This window comes from Microtus pennsylvanicus, chromosome 11 (genome assembly GCF_037038515.1).
Source record: "Microtus pennsylvanicus isolate mMicPen1 chromosome 11, mMicPen1.hap1, whole genome shotgun sequence".
Lineage (NCBI taxonomy): Eukaryota > Metazoa > Chordata > Mammalia > Rodentia > Cricetidae > Microtus > Microtus pennsylvanicus.
Window position 1 is genome coordinate 32,187,132 of NC_134589.1, and position 16,140 is coordinate 32,203,271.

At 43.5% G+C, this 16,140-nt stretch overlaps 1 protein-coding gene across 1 annotated transcript in view; it reads left to right on the forward strand.

The window, feature by feature from the left end:
* Nucleotides 1-16,140, forward strand: part of Ankfn1 (ankyrin repeat and fibronectin type III domain containing 1) — a 371,750-nt gene that overhangs the window by 313,457 nt on the left and 42,153 nt on the right. The window contains exons 11-14 of the mRNA XM_075991135.1: nucleotides 2,944-3,043; nucleotides 3,407-3,539; nucleotides 4,025-4,141; nucleotides 11,248-11,463. Of these exons, the coding sequence (XP_075847250.1) occupies nucleotides 2,944-3,043; nucleotides 3,407-3,539; nucleotides 4,025-4,141; nucleotides 11,248-11,463 (566 nt within the window). The remainder of the gene's footprint in view (nucleotides 1-2,943; nucleotides 3,044-3,406; nucleotides 3,540-4,024; nucleotides 4,142-11,247; nucleotides 11,464-16,140) is intronic.

The following is a 16,140-nucleotide window of genomic DNA, read 5'->3' on the forward strand; positions in this document are numbered from 1 at the left end:
CTTGAGCAACAGCACTGTTCTCCAGCATCCAAACTCATGTTCAAATCAGAAACAGAAATCATTTTACCTTTCTTTTCCAGGAACAATTATTACTAGTGTCATGTCTGAAGCTGATATAAATACACATGTCAGCCAATTACTCCTATAGGATCATAGGCAGAGCCATACTGGGTGGGCCTCTACCATGGCCCATCCTCCCAGTGTAAAGAGAGGTGTCTGTCCCACTTTGTCCGGCAGCCATTCAGTCCCAAAGAAACACACAGAGGCTATATTAATTATAGCATTGTTTAGTCAATGGCTCAGGTGTATTCCTAGCTAGCTCTTACATGTTAAATTAACTCATTTCTATTAATCTATGTATAACCATGAGGCTGTGGCTTAATGGTAATTTTCTGGCATCTTTCTCCTTTGGCTGCTACATGGTGTCTCTTTGACTCTACCTACTCTCTCTATATATATCTCTGTTTGTATTTCCCTCCTGGTTTTACTCGGCTAAGCCATTGGCTAAAACAGCTTTATTCATCAACCAATAAAAACAACACACATAAAGAAGGGCATCCCATATCATCTCCCCTTTTCTGTCTAATTAAAAAGGAAGATTTTAGCTTTAACTTAATAAAATTACATATATAAAACAGTTATCAAGCAAGAATTATAGTTGTGATATTTTAGACAAAAAGGGGAAATGTAGTGGCATTTCATTTGTATTTTAATAAATGAGGCTTGCCTAAAGATCAGAAAAGCAAAGCAGGCTGGCTCTTACCTTGACCTCAGTCCAGAAATGATGATCCTGCCTCCAGGAATCTCAAAATGAGACTGAGAGATGTCTGCTCCTGTCTTATAATCCTCACTAGTTCTGGGATTAAGGGCGTGTACCACTACCACCTAGTTTCTATGGCAAGATAGACATGCTACTGAGATTAAAGGTGTGTATCATTGTTGCCTGGTCTGCAAAGCTGACAGGTGTGGTTGTTTTACTTTTCTGATCTTCAAGCAAGCCTTACTTATTAAGATGTAAATGAAATGCTACTGCACCCCAGGCTTCTCTGTCCAACAGCAGTGCTGGGCCTTCTGTTCTTTTCCTGGAAACAAGCCCACCAAAACTCAGAAATGACACTAATAACCTCAGCTCCCCTTCACTACATACAACAGAATAAGGGACAGAGGTGAGCATCTTGCCCAACTTCATGGAGCATTGCTTACAAACACTTTTTGCAGACATCTGGGGATTCTACTACAGCTATCAGGGAAAGCTCTAGTTTATAAATGGGGAAGAAAATGTAGACAACATGCTCACACTCACATCTACAGAAGACACATACAGCCACTTTCCCAAAAATGATTTATTTAGTCTCTTTGGGTACCAGGCTTTGCTATTTTAGACAATCCATCTGTTTCTCAGTTCCAGTCAATCCCTTTATCTATGCAATAAAGGTAATACTGAGACCTATCCCTACATACGTACTTTTTTTGGTTTTTTTTTCTTGTTTTTTTAAATGAAATAGACTTACATTACTTTCCTCCCCCCTTTACTCCCTCTAGCTCCTCTCTGCTATCCTTCCTTGAATTCTTCCCATGCCCCTCCTCAAATTAAAAACATCTTCAATTAGTTACATATACACATGTATGTGTGTATATATATATATATATGCATATGTATGTGCATATATAACTACAACCTGCCAAATCCATTTTGTTTTGGTGTGTATAAAATTCTAAGGCTGACCACTCAGCACTGGACTATCAATAAGGGGTCTCCTCCCTGGGAGAGGCGAATTATACTTCTCCTAGCAATCACTAGTTTCCCGGAGGTCTTTCTCTAGGGATGGGGCCTCGAGAAATTTCCCTCTTTCCATGTTAACATGTTTATTGATGTTGTTGTTGTTCCTGTTTTGTTTATGCAGTCATTTCTAAAATAGACTTCCTGGTACTGTGGCTCTTACAATCTTTCCGTCCCCTCTTCTGTGATGTTCCCTAAGCAGAGACTGTGTTGTGGATTTATCTGTTGAGGATTGCCTCTCTACTACCTACAGATACTCTCATAAGTCAACACATATACTAGAAAAGACTGTCTTAGGATGCTAATTGTGGTTATATGAAGTGGTGGGTTGAGTTGGGTAAATTTGTTCTTTTGGTTTTCTGTTTATATTCTCCAGATCTTTCATAATGTGATATATTAGCCCTAAAAGGCAAAGATTTAATTGGATATATAAACTAACAAGGGGAACTTTGAAAGCTGTGAGAAACGGTGTCGATTAAAAAGCCAGGTGGTAAAGGGGGAAGAGGAAAAGGAATTGGTTGCCTTTCGTTTCATCTTACATGATAGGAAAGTGCTTACCCTGAGAGTATAAACTGAAGACCTGAAGTGGTTTCCCTGGGATATCAATACTGCTCACCTCAACATTTGTGAAGAGTTGTTCATTAACTGAGTCACTTACTAGGGTATTAATTACTCTTACACAGCTTCGACAAAAGGCCAGGCAGAAACCACTTAGAGGAGGAAGGCATGATCTTCGCCCATTGGTGGCGAAGGCTCTCATACATCATGGAAGCGGGGGTGCATAACAACAATTGTCAGTCACTCTTTGGGGCGGGGAAAAGTAAGAGAGAAAATAGACAATACACCCCCAAGGGCCTGGCCCCAGTAACCTGCCTCCACCAGCCAGGCCTCACCTCCCAAAGCCTCCAAACCACCATTCCCCATAAACAGGCTCCACTAACTGGAGACCAAAGATTCAAAACATGGGCCTATTAGGGGCGCTTCCATTTCAGGCCATAGCAACTGATATCCCAATAAATACAAGTTTCTTGAAGAAACAACAAGCTGGAGATTGATAAGTGACACACAGGGACACAGGAAGGCCAGGAGGTAGAGAGGAAGGCAAAGCAGAAATGTTGACCTGTCAGATGGACTTTGCACTGCAGCTTCTTTCTACATTCCAGAAAGTTCAAAACTGCAAACCACGGGCCGCAAGCAGTCGGTGTCAAGGAGCCTGAAGCACCTCTTCCATTCCTCAAACAAATTTGTGAAGACCTTGAAACGGTGGGTCCTAAACACTTCTTCTAGGAAGTTCTAGCATCTGAGGAATGAACTAGATGGGTTCTAAGTGGAAACCAAGTATAAATTCTGTATTTTTATTAAAAGAATGAATTCTCTTGAGAATTTGGGCAAGATACCAATCTTGAATTCTAGCCAGTAAATTTATGAGACAGAGCAAAAATATGTTCTCAGGTATATTTTCAATTCAGCTTGCACCATGTCTAAAATGAACTAATTATATATATACATATTTAATCATATATACATATATGTATATATGTATATGTAATTATGTATAATCTCATAAGACTTCTTTGGTAAAGCAAGCAGTTGAAGACTTGTTCTTTTCTCTCTTTTTCTTTGTAGAGGACTCTACATAGCCGTTATATTTTATTATAAAGACAATATGTTAGTCACCAATGAAGATCAAATACCAATTGTTGAGATAGATGACTCTCACGCCGGTTCTATTACACAAGACTTTCTGTGGTTCACGAAGGTACACTGAGTTCCTGTTTCATTTTTTCCCTATTTCGCACCAGGGTTACTGCACATAAATCTCTGAAACTTTAGTTGAGGGGGTCTCTCACGATCAAAGTTTTGGGGTGGGAGTAAATTATCTCAAGATCCTTTATGGCCCCAGCGTGCCCTGTGTCATTTTTTTCCCTGAGTCTGAAGTAGTATCTCCACTCCATTTTCAAAGCAAAGACGCGTGTATCCTGTCAGATTGTGTCTCCGCTCTTCAGAGTTATGGGTTCATTTGGCAGAGACTAAAATGTAGATCTGACTGTTTCATTAGCATTCAGATCTTTTTCCAATTGGACAGAGATCAAAACGTGGTTTCATCTGTATCTGAAAATGGACTGGAGTACAAATATCGGGGGGCGGGGGGGTCAGGTTTCCTTCTCTTGCCTTGCTTTGATGCCACGACCTAAATCATTCACTGGCTTGGATGATGATATGACCTCGTGACTTCTTTTGCAGCTGTCTTGTATGTGGGAAGACATAAGGTGGCTAAGACAAAGCGTGCCCATCTCCATGTCCTCATCCACAGTACTGCAAACTAGGCAGAAGATGCTTGCTGCGACCGCCCAGCTGCAGGTGAGGGACCAGGCTTGAGCTCAGACCCCTTAAGGAAAGTGTCTTCAAATTTGAACTGAGTCACTAATCTTACCTGAAAAAAAGAGAAGGATGGGCTTCCTCCTCTTTCAGATCTCTGGCCACAGGAAGGCTTCTTGGACACTTTGACAATGTGCCTGCTCATGTTGGTCTTTGATATGGAATCCTAAAGAGGGAGTGGGAAGATTGGAGTTCTCCATTTGATACTAATCGGCCAGCTCAGTTCTTCAAGGGCTCACATCTATCATCTGTAGAATAAGGGGAGCTTGAGCAGATGAAGGGAACAGAGAGTAATGGGGGTCCGAGCAGCTCCCTGGAGTGCTGCTTCTGAAAAGCCGAGGCTTGCATATGAAGCTGGGGTTCTTAAGAGAACCTTGAGCCTGTGCCAGCGATGTGTATCTCCTTACGAAGCTGTCTATCATAATCTCTAGAAATTTGCATAATGGGAAACTGCACTATATTTGGACAGCAGACCCATATCAACCATGGTATAAAAAAGGTTCATAAAACGCCTCCAGCTGCATCTCCACCTACAATTCCAAGAATGTTACGTGAATACTAATTGGTCTTCATCATAAAAACCCAGAGTCAGATATTAGGGGGAGCAGCCAGCCACTAGTTCTCATCTCTAGGAAACCCTCAGACTGAATGGGGTATCCTGTCTCTACAAGTTCTCAGACTGAATGCCTTGAGCTCCTGACTCCTCCTGCCTTATATTCCTATCTCTGCCCAGCCATAACCCTTCCTGTGTCCACCTCCCTAGTGTTAGGATTAAAGGCATGTGGCTCCCAAGTACTGGGATTAATGGTGTGAACTACCACCACCTGGTTCTGTTTCTCTTTGAGACTGGATCAATCTCAGGAAGCCCAGGGTGGCCTTGAACTCACAGAGACTCCTCTACCTCTGCCTCCTGAGGGCTGGGATTAAAGGTGTGTGCCACCACTGTCTGGCCTCTATGACTAACACACTCTGATCCTCAGGCAAACTTTATTTGTCATTGCACAAGCAAAATATCGCATAAAATGCATAACAATGACAGGTTGCTAGGAAAGGTTAAGTTTGCCCCTCTGTATTATACTCCGCGGCATAGACCATCACCTGTCTTGTATCCTCAGTGGCTTCACATTTTAGTAGTGTTCTTCATTACAACTCACTCTTAATTGAGAATCTCCGCCTACAACTCCAAGAGGAGGTTTTGGAGCTGGGCCATAAGGCTGGAGCTAAATACAGAGCACATCCTTCCATCACCAACCCACCCACTTGATTGGGCTATGCCACCTTCTTCCAGACTGTTTTTTTCTTTAAGAGAAAGAAGTTCCCAAGAGGCTCAGCCCCTCCCCCTGCTCACCATCCAGCTGGGATATGCCTGACCACAGACTGACCCACCTTGGAATTTCATGCTAAACTCTTGGTTGTGTTTAGTTGGAATCTTCCTTGAGCACTTGCATGTCCTTGGCAACCTGAGGACAGGCTGTTGCTAGCTATACAGTCAGATGCTGAGGGATACCTCAACAGCCAGTGTGGACCTGCCCAACCCCCACCACAACCCTCTTGGACTGCCTCACTTCCCACTCCAAACTTCTCATCCCACCATCCTTTGAGACTGTGTTTCCCTCCTTATCCAGCTGAGATTCCATGATTCATCACAATCGCTCCTTGAAAATATTCTAGATTTTTCTCTTAGAAAAAAAAAACTAAGCCTAGCTCAATGTCTATGCTGAAGTAGTTTCACCTGGATTTCTGGAAGGAAGCAACACCGATGCCTGAAAAGGCCTGGCAGTTTTTCTCCTCCACACACAGGTACCATTCTCACCCAGGATGCCGTCTAACAACTCCGCTGCATTTCTGTGGGAACTGCTCTCTCACACTATAAAGCAAGTATTTAAAAACCTTCTTCATTCGCCCACACCCTTCCCATTGCCCACACTCTCCATCCTGACGACGGTGACGGTGACGGTGACAGGGTCACTAATTTTCCAAGAGATGGAAATGGTTTTCCACCACCGAATTTCCAAGGCTGGCCCAGACACTCACCTTCTCTTTTATGCCCCTGTTCCAACAGTTTAGACAGCCTCACCCTCCCAACTAAAGGCTTGCCCCTCCGTGCATGCTCTGAACCTCATCTCTTCTACCTTCATTGATAACACACATCTCAGGCTGGAGAGGTGCTGCAGTGATTAAGAACACGTACTGCTTTTAATGCAGAAGACCTGAGTTTGTTCCCTAAGTCCACATCAGGTGGCTCACAACCACCTGTAACTCAAGTTTCAGGCGGATCCATCACCTCTGCCTTCCATGGGCATTACATCCGTGTATACAAACCCTCACAGAGACATATATACATAATTCAAGGTAATAAAGAATAAAACCTTTAAAAAAACTCATCTTCAAGCTAACCCCATGCCTAAAGTTCCATCACATAACCTTTCAGTTACCAAATAATCATTTTTCATTCCTCACACTAACTTTCTTGGAAGAATTACTTATATCCCCTTTCGCCACCAACCCTCTCATTATCTCATCACCTCTATACCATGCCTTTATACCAGCTCTATACCACGCCTATATACCAGCTCTATACCACGCCTTTATTATACCAGCTCTATACCACACCTATATACCAGCTCTATACCATGCCTATATACCAGCTCTATACCACGCCTATATACCAGCTCTATACCATGCCTTTATACCAGCTCTATACCATGCCTTTATACCAGCTCTATACCATGCCTTTATACCAACTCTATACCACGCCTATATACCAGCTCTATACCATGCCTATATACCAGCTCTATACCATGCCTATATACCAGCTCTATACCATGCCTTTATACCAACTCTATACCACGCCTATATACCAGCTCTATACCATGCCTATATACCAGCTCTATACCATGCCTATATACCAGCTCTATACCATGCCTTTATACCAGCTCTATACCATGCCTATATAGCAGCTCCATACCACGCCTTTATACCAGCTCTATACCATGCCTTTATACCAGCTCTATACCACGCCTTTATACCAGCTCCATACCATGCCTATATACCAGCTCCATACCATGTCTATATACCAGCTCTATACCATGCCTTTATACCAACTCTATACCACGCCTATATACCAGCTCTATACCATGCCTATATACCAGCTCTATACCATGCCTATATACCAGCTCTATACCATGCCTTTATACCAGCTCTATACCATGCCTATATAGCAGCTCTATACCATGCCTTTATACCAGCTCTATACCATGCCTATATACCAGCTCTATACCACGCCTATATACCAGCTCTATACCACATATATGCCAGCTCTATACCATGCCTTTATACCAGCTCTATACCATGCCTATATACCAGCTCTATACCACATATATGCCAGCTCTATACCATGCCTATATACCAGCTCTATACCACGCCTATATACCAGCTCTATACCACATATATGCCAGCTCTATACCATGCCTTTATACCAGCTCTATACCATGTCTATATACCAGCTCTATACCATGCCTTTATACCAGCTCTATACCATGTCTATATACCAGCTCTATACCACACCTATATACCAGCTCTATACCACACCTCTCCAGTATTGGCAGAGGAACGAAGGGAAAGAGAGGATTTTTGTTTTTCATTCTAAATAAATATCCGCTTTTACACCTACTTTTGTAGTCTTTAAGAGAACCCCCAAATACTGTAGCATGCCTTGATGAAACTTTTCTCCATCCCGCCCACGTCTTCAGTGTCACTAAATCCAATGAACACTGGTGAGCCCTCTTCGCTCCCGACACCTAGCAGGATTTGCTGCAGCTGGTCCTGTTCTGCTTCTTGAAACTTACACAATCTTTGGCTTCCAAACTGCCATCCTCTCCTGGTCTTCGCACAGCTTCCGATCTGTCTTTCTCCGTCTCCTCTGCTAACTTCCATGCCACGTTCGGCTTAGCATCCTCTCTTCTTTCACTTCTTTGCCTTACTAATTCCTACACAGCCCTTAGGTCTCAGCTTGGTGTCTGTACTTCCTCGGGGAGTCTCTCTCTGGACTCAGAGTTAAGTCAGTCTCTCCCACACGACCTTCACTCTTCATTCAGAGCAATGTTTGGCACTGTGTCACTTCCTTGTCTTTCTTCTCCCCTCTGGGCTTCCTTAACGTTTCATGCCATCTCAAACTAAATAAAGTCACTAAGAATGGTGCCTCCCGGCTACAGCTCACTGCAGCTCACTTAGGTCTTCTGGCTGTGCTAAACATCTCACAGGTCTCCTCCCACTTTACCACATAGGATCATTAGGGCCCAAGTTTCCTAACATAGCATTACAGGTATTACCACCATCTATTCCTCTTTTCGGGTCCAAAGGAACCCCTCCCCCAAAGCTAACTATCCAAACCATTTTTATATCAAGGAAGAATACCAGGAAGGTTTTAGTGCTTTCTTATTCAACTTGTTAGAAAATCTATCCAGCTGGGTCTGGTAGCATGTACCTTTAATCAGAGCACGCTGGAGGCAGAGGTAGGCCTGTGAGTTCAAGGCCAGCCTGGTCTACATAGCAAGTTCTAGGCCAGCAAGGGCTATAAGAGGAGGGGAGGAAAGGAGGGAGAGAAGAGGAGGGAGGGAGAAGGAAACAAAGGGAGGAAGGAAGAAAGAAAGGAAAGAAAACATTTTTGAATCTGAGAGAAAGCCATCATAAGTTGGCTTTACTCATAACTTTATTAAAATGGCCACTTCAGTATTATCAATTATAAATTATGTGCTGTGTACTAAGGAATATGTTTGGTAACTCAGCTATTACTGAGCTCTTCCTATGCACTGTGAAAAGACCTAGAGACACAGAAAGAAAAGAGCCATGTCTCACAACAGGTATTTCAGTTGCACGGAGTACAGTCAGATGCATCCTAAGAATTTTGTGCACAAGACGAGAACAGAAAAGAAAGGATGGTGAATTCTACCTGAGATTCTAATAGGTAGCTTTTCTGTCACTCTGACCCACCCAAAATAAACACTCTACAGAGGGAAAGAACATTGTTTTGCCTCACAGTTTCAAAGGCCTCTGCCCAGTTTGACTAGTCCTGCTACTTGGTCTGACAATATCATGACAACATTTACATGTGCAGAGAGAGCTGCTACCTCATAGTGACCAAAAAGCACAAAAACCATGAAGAGCCGGGGATACACTATACCCTCCGAATGAATATTCTCAGTAACTTACGTCCCCGCCCTGCCTCATTTCCTAGTTTTCATTACCTCCAAAAATGCCATCAAATTATGAATCTCTCAATGGAAGAATACACTGATCAGATCCTCATGGTCTAGTCACCTCTCAATGAGCCTGTTGGGGGACTATCGAATATTCAGATCATAACAGAGTTAGAAATGTCTTCCCGGAGGATCTGGAACTGGGCTGGGTCTAGAAAATATAGGTGGAGACCAGGAGGGGATTTGAATTACAACATATTTTTAAAATTCCATATTCAACAGGGAAGCAAGCTTGAGTGTCTGTAAAAAGTGTTTTCATGCGTTGCTTGATTTAATCCCCTGGATACTCTATGAGGTAAGCCTTAGCCAAAGTGGTGCCTCAACTGTAAGGGCCTTTCATTTAAGATGGTGAAGCTAGGGACCAGAGAAAGGAAACAGTCTAATAGTTAATGAATGGTAGCCAGTCCTGAGACTCAACACCTGTATGCAAGAGTCTTAATAGCTGTGGTGTGCTAGAACCAGCTCGTTACTGGCTCGGGAAACCAACTGTTAAATCTTCAACTTTGGAAGCGTATTGTCATATCCTAGGTGGCTTGGAATGGACTACATTATAAAGACTGTCACTTACTACAAACCAGCCACCCCAGTCCTTGCCCTCCTGTTTGTTTTGGTATGGCAGTTCACAGGCACAACTGCTCATATAATAAAGTGTTTATATAAAACCATAGCGCTACAGAGATGTAGACTAAAAATCTTACCAAAGAAGGGTTTATGATTTACGAGTAATTTGTTAGAAAAGAAAATTTTGAGTGATTAGGTCACTTAAAAATTAATCTTACCAAATGAATCTTGTCCATAATTACTTATAAAGTTCCTTACTCGTTCCATGTCTGGTTTTGGTAAGGAGAAAAAAAAAAAAGGCTTAAGACACAGTCACCAATCAATGAGCAAACACTTCAGGGTTTGCGATTTGAATACTAACCAGCTGGCTTGTTTATTTTTAGGTCAACCTTGTCATTTTTACAAATTCCAGTGCTACACCAGCTCTCACACAAGCACGTCATCACATCGTCATTCATGTGAGTTCACGCACACACATGCACACGCATACACATGCACACACATACGCGAACTCTGCAATGGTTTGTATGGGATTTGATTCTAATCATCTAACACTCTTGGCTCTAGAGATCTTCACCCCCTTTCCTATTTATACAATTCCTCTTTCTTTTAATGAGTCCTGCCTCCGCGCCTTCATATTTAAGGCCTCATCCATCTGAGTTTTCTAAAAGTATTGTCTGCCTCTGTTGACAGCGTGTCTAAGCAATTTCAACAAACCTTTCAGTAAACAGAGCTCCCTGAGATGCAGATAAGTCAAGCCAGGCCGACCTCCTGATTAAAGAACCTTGCAAGGAGTGCACAGTCATCAGGGGACCTCGTACAATGTGCTACATTGTCAATTCACTTCTTCATTTTAAACAACCCCGCCTCATACTAGCTTACTGTAGATCTCTTGAAAACTCCACAAGTAGCATACTTGAAATGTCAGACATTTTTCTTTAAAACATCTGGGATTCTCTTCAAGTGCTGGTCACTGAGGTTTACGTGCTGGTGTGTCTATGTGGGCAAAAGATATTTACAGATATTGAATTTGCTTAAAAAAATATAACGTCTGTACCTCTTGCTATAACCTCTGCAGGCTCACAGTGGAGACTTTTCTTTGAGCTTTTTGTTAAGCACATTGCTGCAAGGCCACCTACGTTAGGTCTCCATCTGCAAAGCGCGAAGAGCCCCTCAGAATTCCGGCAGTTTTCAGTGTCTTGTGTTGTGGTTTTTGTTGTTCTGTTTTACAATTATCAATTAAGCTACCAGCAATCTGTTGGTTTCTAGAATTTACTTGGAACGCACAACTTGGGAAGACTTTACTATGAGCCCATTAAAGATCGCCATGGCAACATCCTCATAGTCACCATCAGAGAAGTGGAGATGCTTTATTCCTTTTTTAATGGCAAATGGATGCAGATCTCAAAACTGCAGAGCCAGAGGAAGTCCCTATCAACTCCTGAAGAGCCAACAGCCTTAGATATTTTACTAATTACCATTCAGGTATGTAGGATTTTTTTTCAATTTTTGGATATTTGGGTTCTAAGATATTTACAGCAGCTCTAATACAATACGCCAAGAGCCATTCACATGTATGGTGATGCGGTTCGAGTCCTGAGATTCCACAGATAGCAACGATGTTGTGGGTTACTTTCATTGATTTCCATCTATGCATGGAACTGATCAAGCAATCCGGAGAGTAGGTACTCTGAAAATACCCTGACAATTGTCTGAGTCACTTTCCCATGACTATGACCAAAATATCACCCAGAGAAACAACATGAGGGGAGAAGGTTTGTTCCGGTTCAGAGTTTCAGAATGTTACAGTCCATCACAACATGGCATGGAAACGCATGGTACAGTGACTCAGCCAGGGTGCAAGAAGCCTGACACAACAGCTGCTCGTGTTGTCACAAACCAGGAAGCAGGGAGTGGCCAGAACCAGGGACTAGGTGAGACCAATAACCTCCAAAGACTCTCACAGTTGGGTCCTATCTCCTGAAGGCCCCATAGCCCTGCAAGACTCTACCAGTCAGGGAAACAAGCAATCAAAATGCAAAATGTATGGAGTACAATTCAGATTCAGGCTTGAACATTGATGAGCCAGTGAGAAGAACTGAGACCACCTGCAGAGGCTAAATTAGCTCAGTACCAGGATGGAGAGTACAGTACCAGGGGTGCGGCATCGCACACATGTATTTATACTTGGTTGTTCTTCCTAATACCCACAAGACAGCGAGACACAATTAAGTCCATTTTAGGAATGGGTCTCAAAGAAGTTACGCGACACAGGGTGGCACAGAGGCTGAATGAGTACAATTAATGAAGCTTTGGCCCCATTTTGTCCTTCACTTGGGCAATTCCTTTTCAAGGCACCCAGCAATTGATATTTAAACCCGTTTATGTTCTTTCTCTGTAGTGTCCCTTTATGAGGGAGAGGGAGTATGCCACAGTGCCCACGTGGAGGTCAGAGGACAAATTGTAAGGATTGCCTCCCTCCTTTTACCTTGAGGGTCCCAGGACTGACCTCAGGCTTGGAGGCAAGCACCTTGCCCTGCTCAGCCATCGCACCAGCCCTATATTCTTTTTCTGAAAGAAGGGACCAGACACTGCATTAGGCTCAGAAGATGAAGGCCACAGAATTATATGGCAATTAGCCACATAGCGACAAAATGCCAAAACTGAGAGTTCAACTCAAGATCATCTGATGGGGCGGGGGGAGGTTCTTTCAGCTGTCAGTTACATTCCGTGATACAAGGGAGAGACTTAGTCAATACTGACTTAGGATTTTCGTGAAGGCGGAAGACAAGAGCTCCCAGTAACTACCAAACTTCAAGCCAGAGCAACTCACATGCAGACCCGGGCTAGATAACAGCACTAGCCACAAGCCTGGCTACCCACATGGCGCACAGACTCGCGTGTGACATGAACTTCAAGCTGCTTCTTTTTCTTTCTTTCATTTTTTTTTTAAAAAATCCACTGAGTGTATAGAATTTATCAGATAGAATTGGGTAGAGAAGCTGGGGGCGGCATCTGTACTGAGCCACGATGGGATGTATAGCTACAAATCCATCCAGTCTGAGTAAGAGGGAAGGAGAGCCCTGCTCCACACAGACCCACATGGGGATGGATGCCTTACGGCCCCCAGGCTTTGAAAGAGGAGAGTGAGGCTCCTTATTGCCCCATGTCTAGCCATCCTAGGACCACCAAAGACTACTTCAGCCTTCATGTTGAGTTGTCAAAGCCCGCTCCTGATAGAATTATGTCTCTGGTCTTCAGTGTTTGGCTACCAACCCTAAGAGTCTCACTCTCCATTTCCTGTCCAGCACAAGACCTGCTTGGGAGGTGGGAAAGACGGGGGGGGGGGGGAGAAGGGAGAGGGTTTGGTGGGAATGACATCAAGCAGGAATGCGCCAGTCAGCGGGGGTGAATTTTCCACTTGGATCTGTGTGGAAACCTGAGCCTGCCTCTATTTTTGGTCTCCTTCTCTAACAACCTTTCACCAGATTGGAATTTTTCTGCACCTGTAACACATTTTTTATGTAATAAGTCTAGGAGAAACCAGGTATTATATCCTGCTGGGGCCTGTGTTTCTAGGAGCAAAGGTAGCCCAGGCCCCAGTTTATCCCTATAGGGGATTAGTGTATTAGTCACCCTGTAAAAACTCAATTTCTTAAATGTTTCTTTTAGCACTTGCTTATAAAAGGTGAAGAGGGGAGCCATGAGTGTGTCTGCGTTCCCCGCCCCCACCCTCTTCACACATACGCCCACCCTCTGTCAGCTCTACCAAATCAAATCCAGAGCTATCGGCCTTGACCATTAAAGGTTACCTTTGCCATGTGGGACTTTGTCCTGGTTTGGGCCAGGGAAAGTGGTGAGCAGACTCATTCTTGTATTAGGCACCCCTCGGGAGTGAAAGGAAGTTAGCTATTTAAGGTGCACACGAATAGCTAGTGTGGCTGGGGTTTGTATCCCTTTGAAACTATGGTTTTGTGGCCAAAGGGAGTTATTGTTCAGCCCTCTGTCTCCTCTTGTGCAGGAAACCCCACCTCACAGGGTTTAGATGAAGAGGAGACAAGCAAGCACATCAACATCAGAGAGTAAGGAACATAGCAAATGTTCACGATTCCTAGCACTTCTCCACTTAAGACAACCAAAGCAATACTAGGTTTCCCTCAGACCACTTCCAACCCAGCTCCTCCCCCTTCCTGTGGAGACCTCTGCTCCTGGCCAGTCATCCCTTGAGGTGCTCCATCACGCCATCTCCCTTCTCTTAAAAATAAGAAATGCTGTACAAAACCTATACCGTTCACAACTGGATATTCAAAACAGGCAAAGGCTTCAACAACATCTTAGCCCATAACTAATTTATTAATCCCTGGGGACCCGAGTGAGCTTCGAAACCCAACTCTTCAAACCCCCTACCTTCTCAAGGTCCAGGCCTTCCTAATTGGTCTTTCTCATGTATCTAGGAGAGAAAAATCCTATTTGCTTGAGAAGTAAAAGAAGTATTATGGTCAATAGCATCCTGCTAAGCGAAGTGAGTGGCAGTGAGGGTCCTTCCAACAAGAAGGCTGCCCGTGGATAATGCTTGCTTTAACTATGACCTTCACGAGTCCCTCCAGGGAGTGTGAAGTTATCTAAGTGCATTAATCTCACATATGTGTATTATATTATTCAGACCTGCCACATCTAAGTTATCATTGGGTTCTCATGAAAGGCCATAAGGCTAAATAATTCTGTGTCCAGGCCATATATGAAGACACACATTTCAAGGAAATGGCCTGACAATGTCACATTACCCAAAAACAAGGAGAGGCCCACACCCCAATACCTAGCCTGGAGCCCTTCCCATTCCACTGAGTGACTATCCATGCTCTCTGCCTCCTTTCTTCGCAGGCTGTCTTATGGAAACTTGACCACCTAGCTTTCTGCTTCCCCTCTTTAGGCATTGCTTCTCACCGTTAGATGCCCAGTACACATACCTCTTCTACCTTTTCTGCTGTCTTACCTGTTTCCCACCTCTCACAATATCTAGCACAATTATCAAAAGGGAAGCACACTACCAGTGGAAACAAACTAGCTGGGATAGAAGTAAGAAGCGGCTGAGTTCACCCATATGGGTATAAGCTATAAGCACTATCCATAAACACCAAAGGATCTAAACAACCTCCAATCTTTACTAGCTACTAAGGAGGTGAACAAAACAGAATACAGCCATGTGGTGGAAAATTAGTCAGCCATATAAGTGAATGAAGAATGATCCATGTTACAGCCTCGATGAGCCCTGAGAACATCACACTAAGCAAAAGAAGCCACATAGAAAATATCACAGATTATGGGGCTCCATTCATATGTTCTATCTATAACAAGCAAGATTAATGAGACAGACTGCCTGGGGACAAGGGGCAGAAAGACTGGGGACGATGGCTGTGAATGCAAGGCTGCTTTTCAGAGTGATTTAAAAGGCCTGGATGTTAGTACTAACTGTTACAAACCTTGTCAATATGCTAAACACCACTGAGTTAAATGTTTTATGAAGAAGAAATCTATGAGTTACCCTCAGTGTAAAAGAAATGGTGAAAGTAATAGAGACCACACTAATCTATAGACATCCTTCTATACAAAGAGGGTAACCTCAGCCAGCGCTAGCCCACCGTGGTGCACAAACACCATTATCAAAACATGTTCTCCTTTTAAAAAAAGAAGTTGGAAATGCAGAATTTAGAGTAAGCCTCCTCTATTTTTTAAAAAAACATAAAACAATTCAGAAAATTGTGGTCTAATTAGTCCTGGACGCACAGTGATCACCAGTCACTCCTTTGTGTCCCCTGCCCTCTATGCCTTGGCTTCCATGCCTTACTCAACAAAGTAAAAGTCCTGGACTTCCTGGAAAAGCAGCTGCCTTTTGGTCCTTTAGCAGGCCCTTAAGAGAACTGGCCAGTGAGGACAGACTGGGGAGAGGACTCTCAGACCCCATACCAGCAAGACCCAGGCCCAGACCTCCCTCCCCCACATCCATCCTTCACAGACATGTTTTTGCAACATCAACGAGGTGCCAGGCTCCCTTTGAGGTGCTATAGGAAAATCAACTGAGCAAGTCAAGGCCCTTGCTCTCAAGGAGTTCAGTCAAGGGAGGGAGACAGACTTGTAAACAAATCAAGGCACTACCAGGCAGAG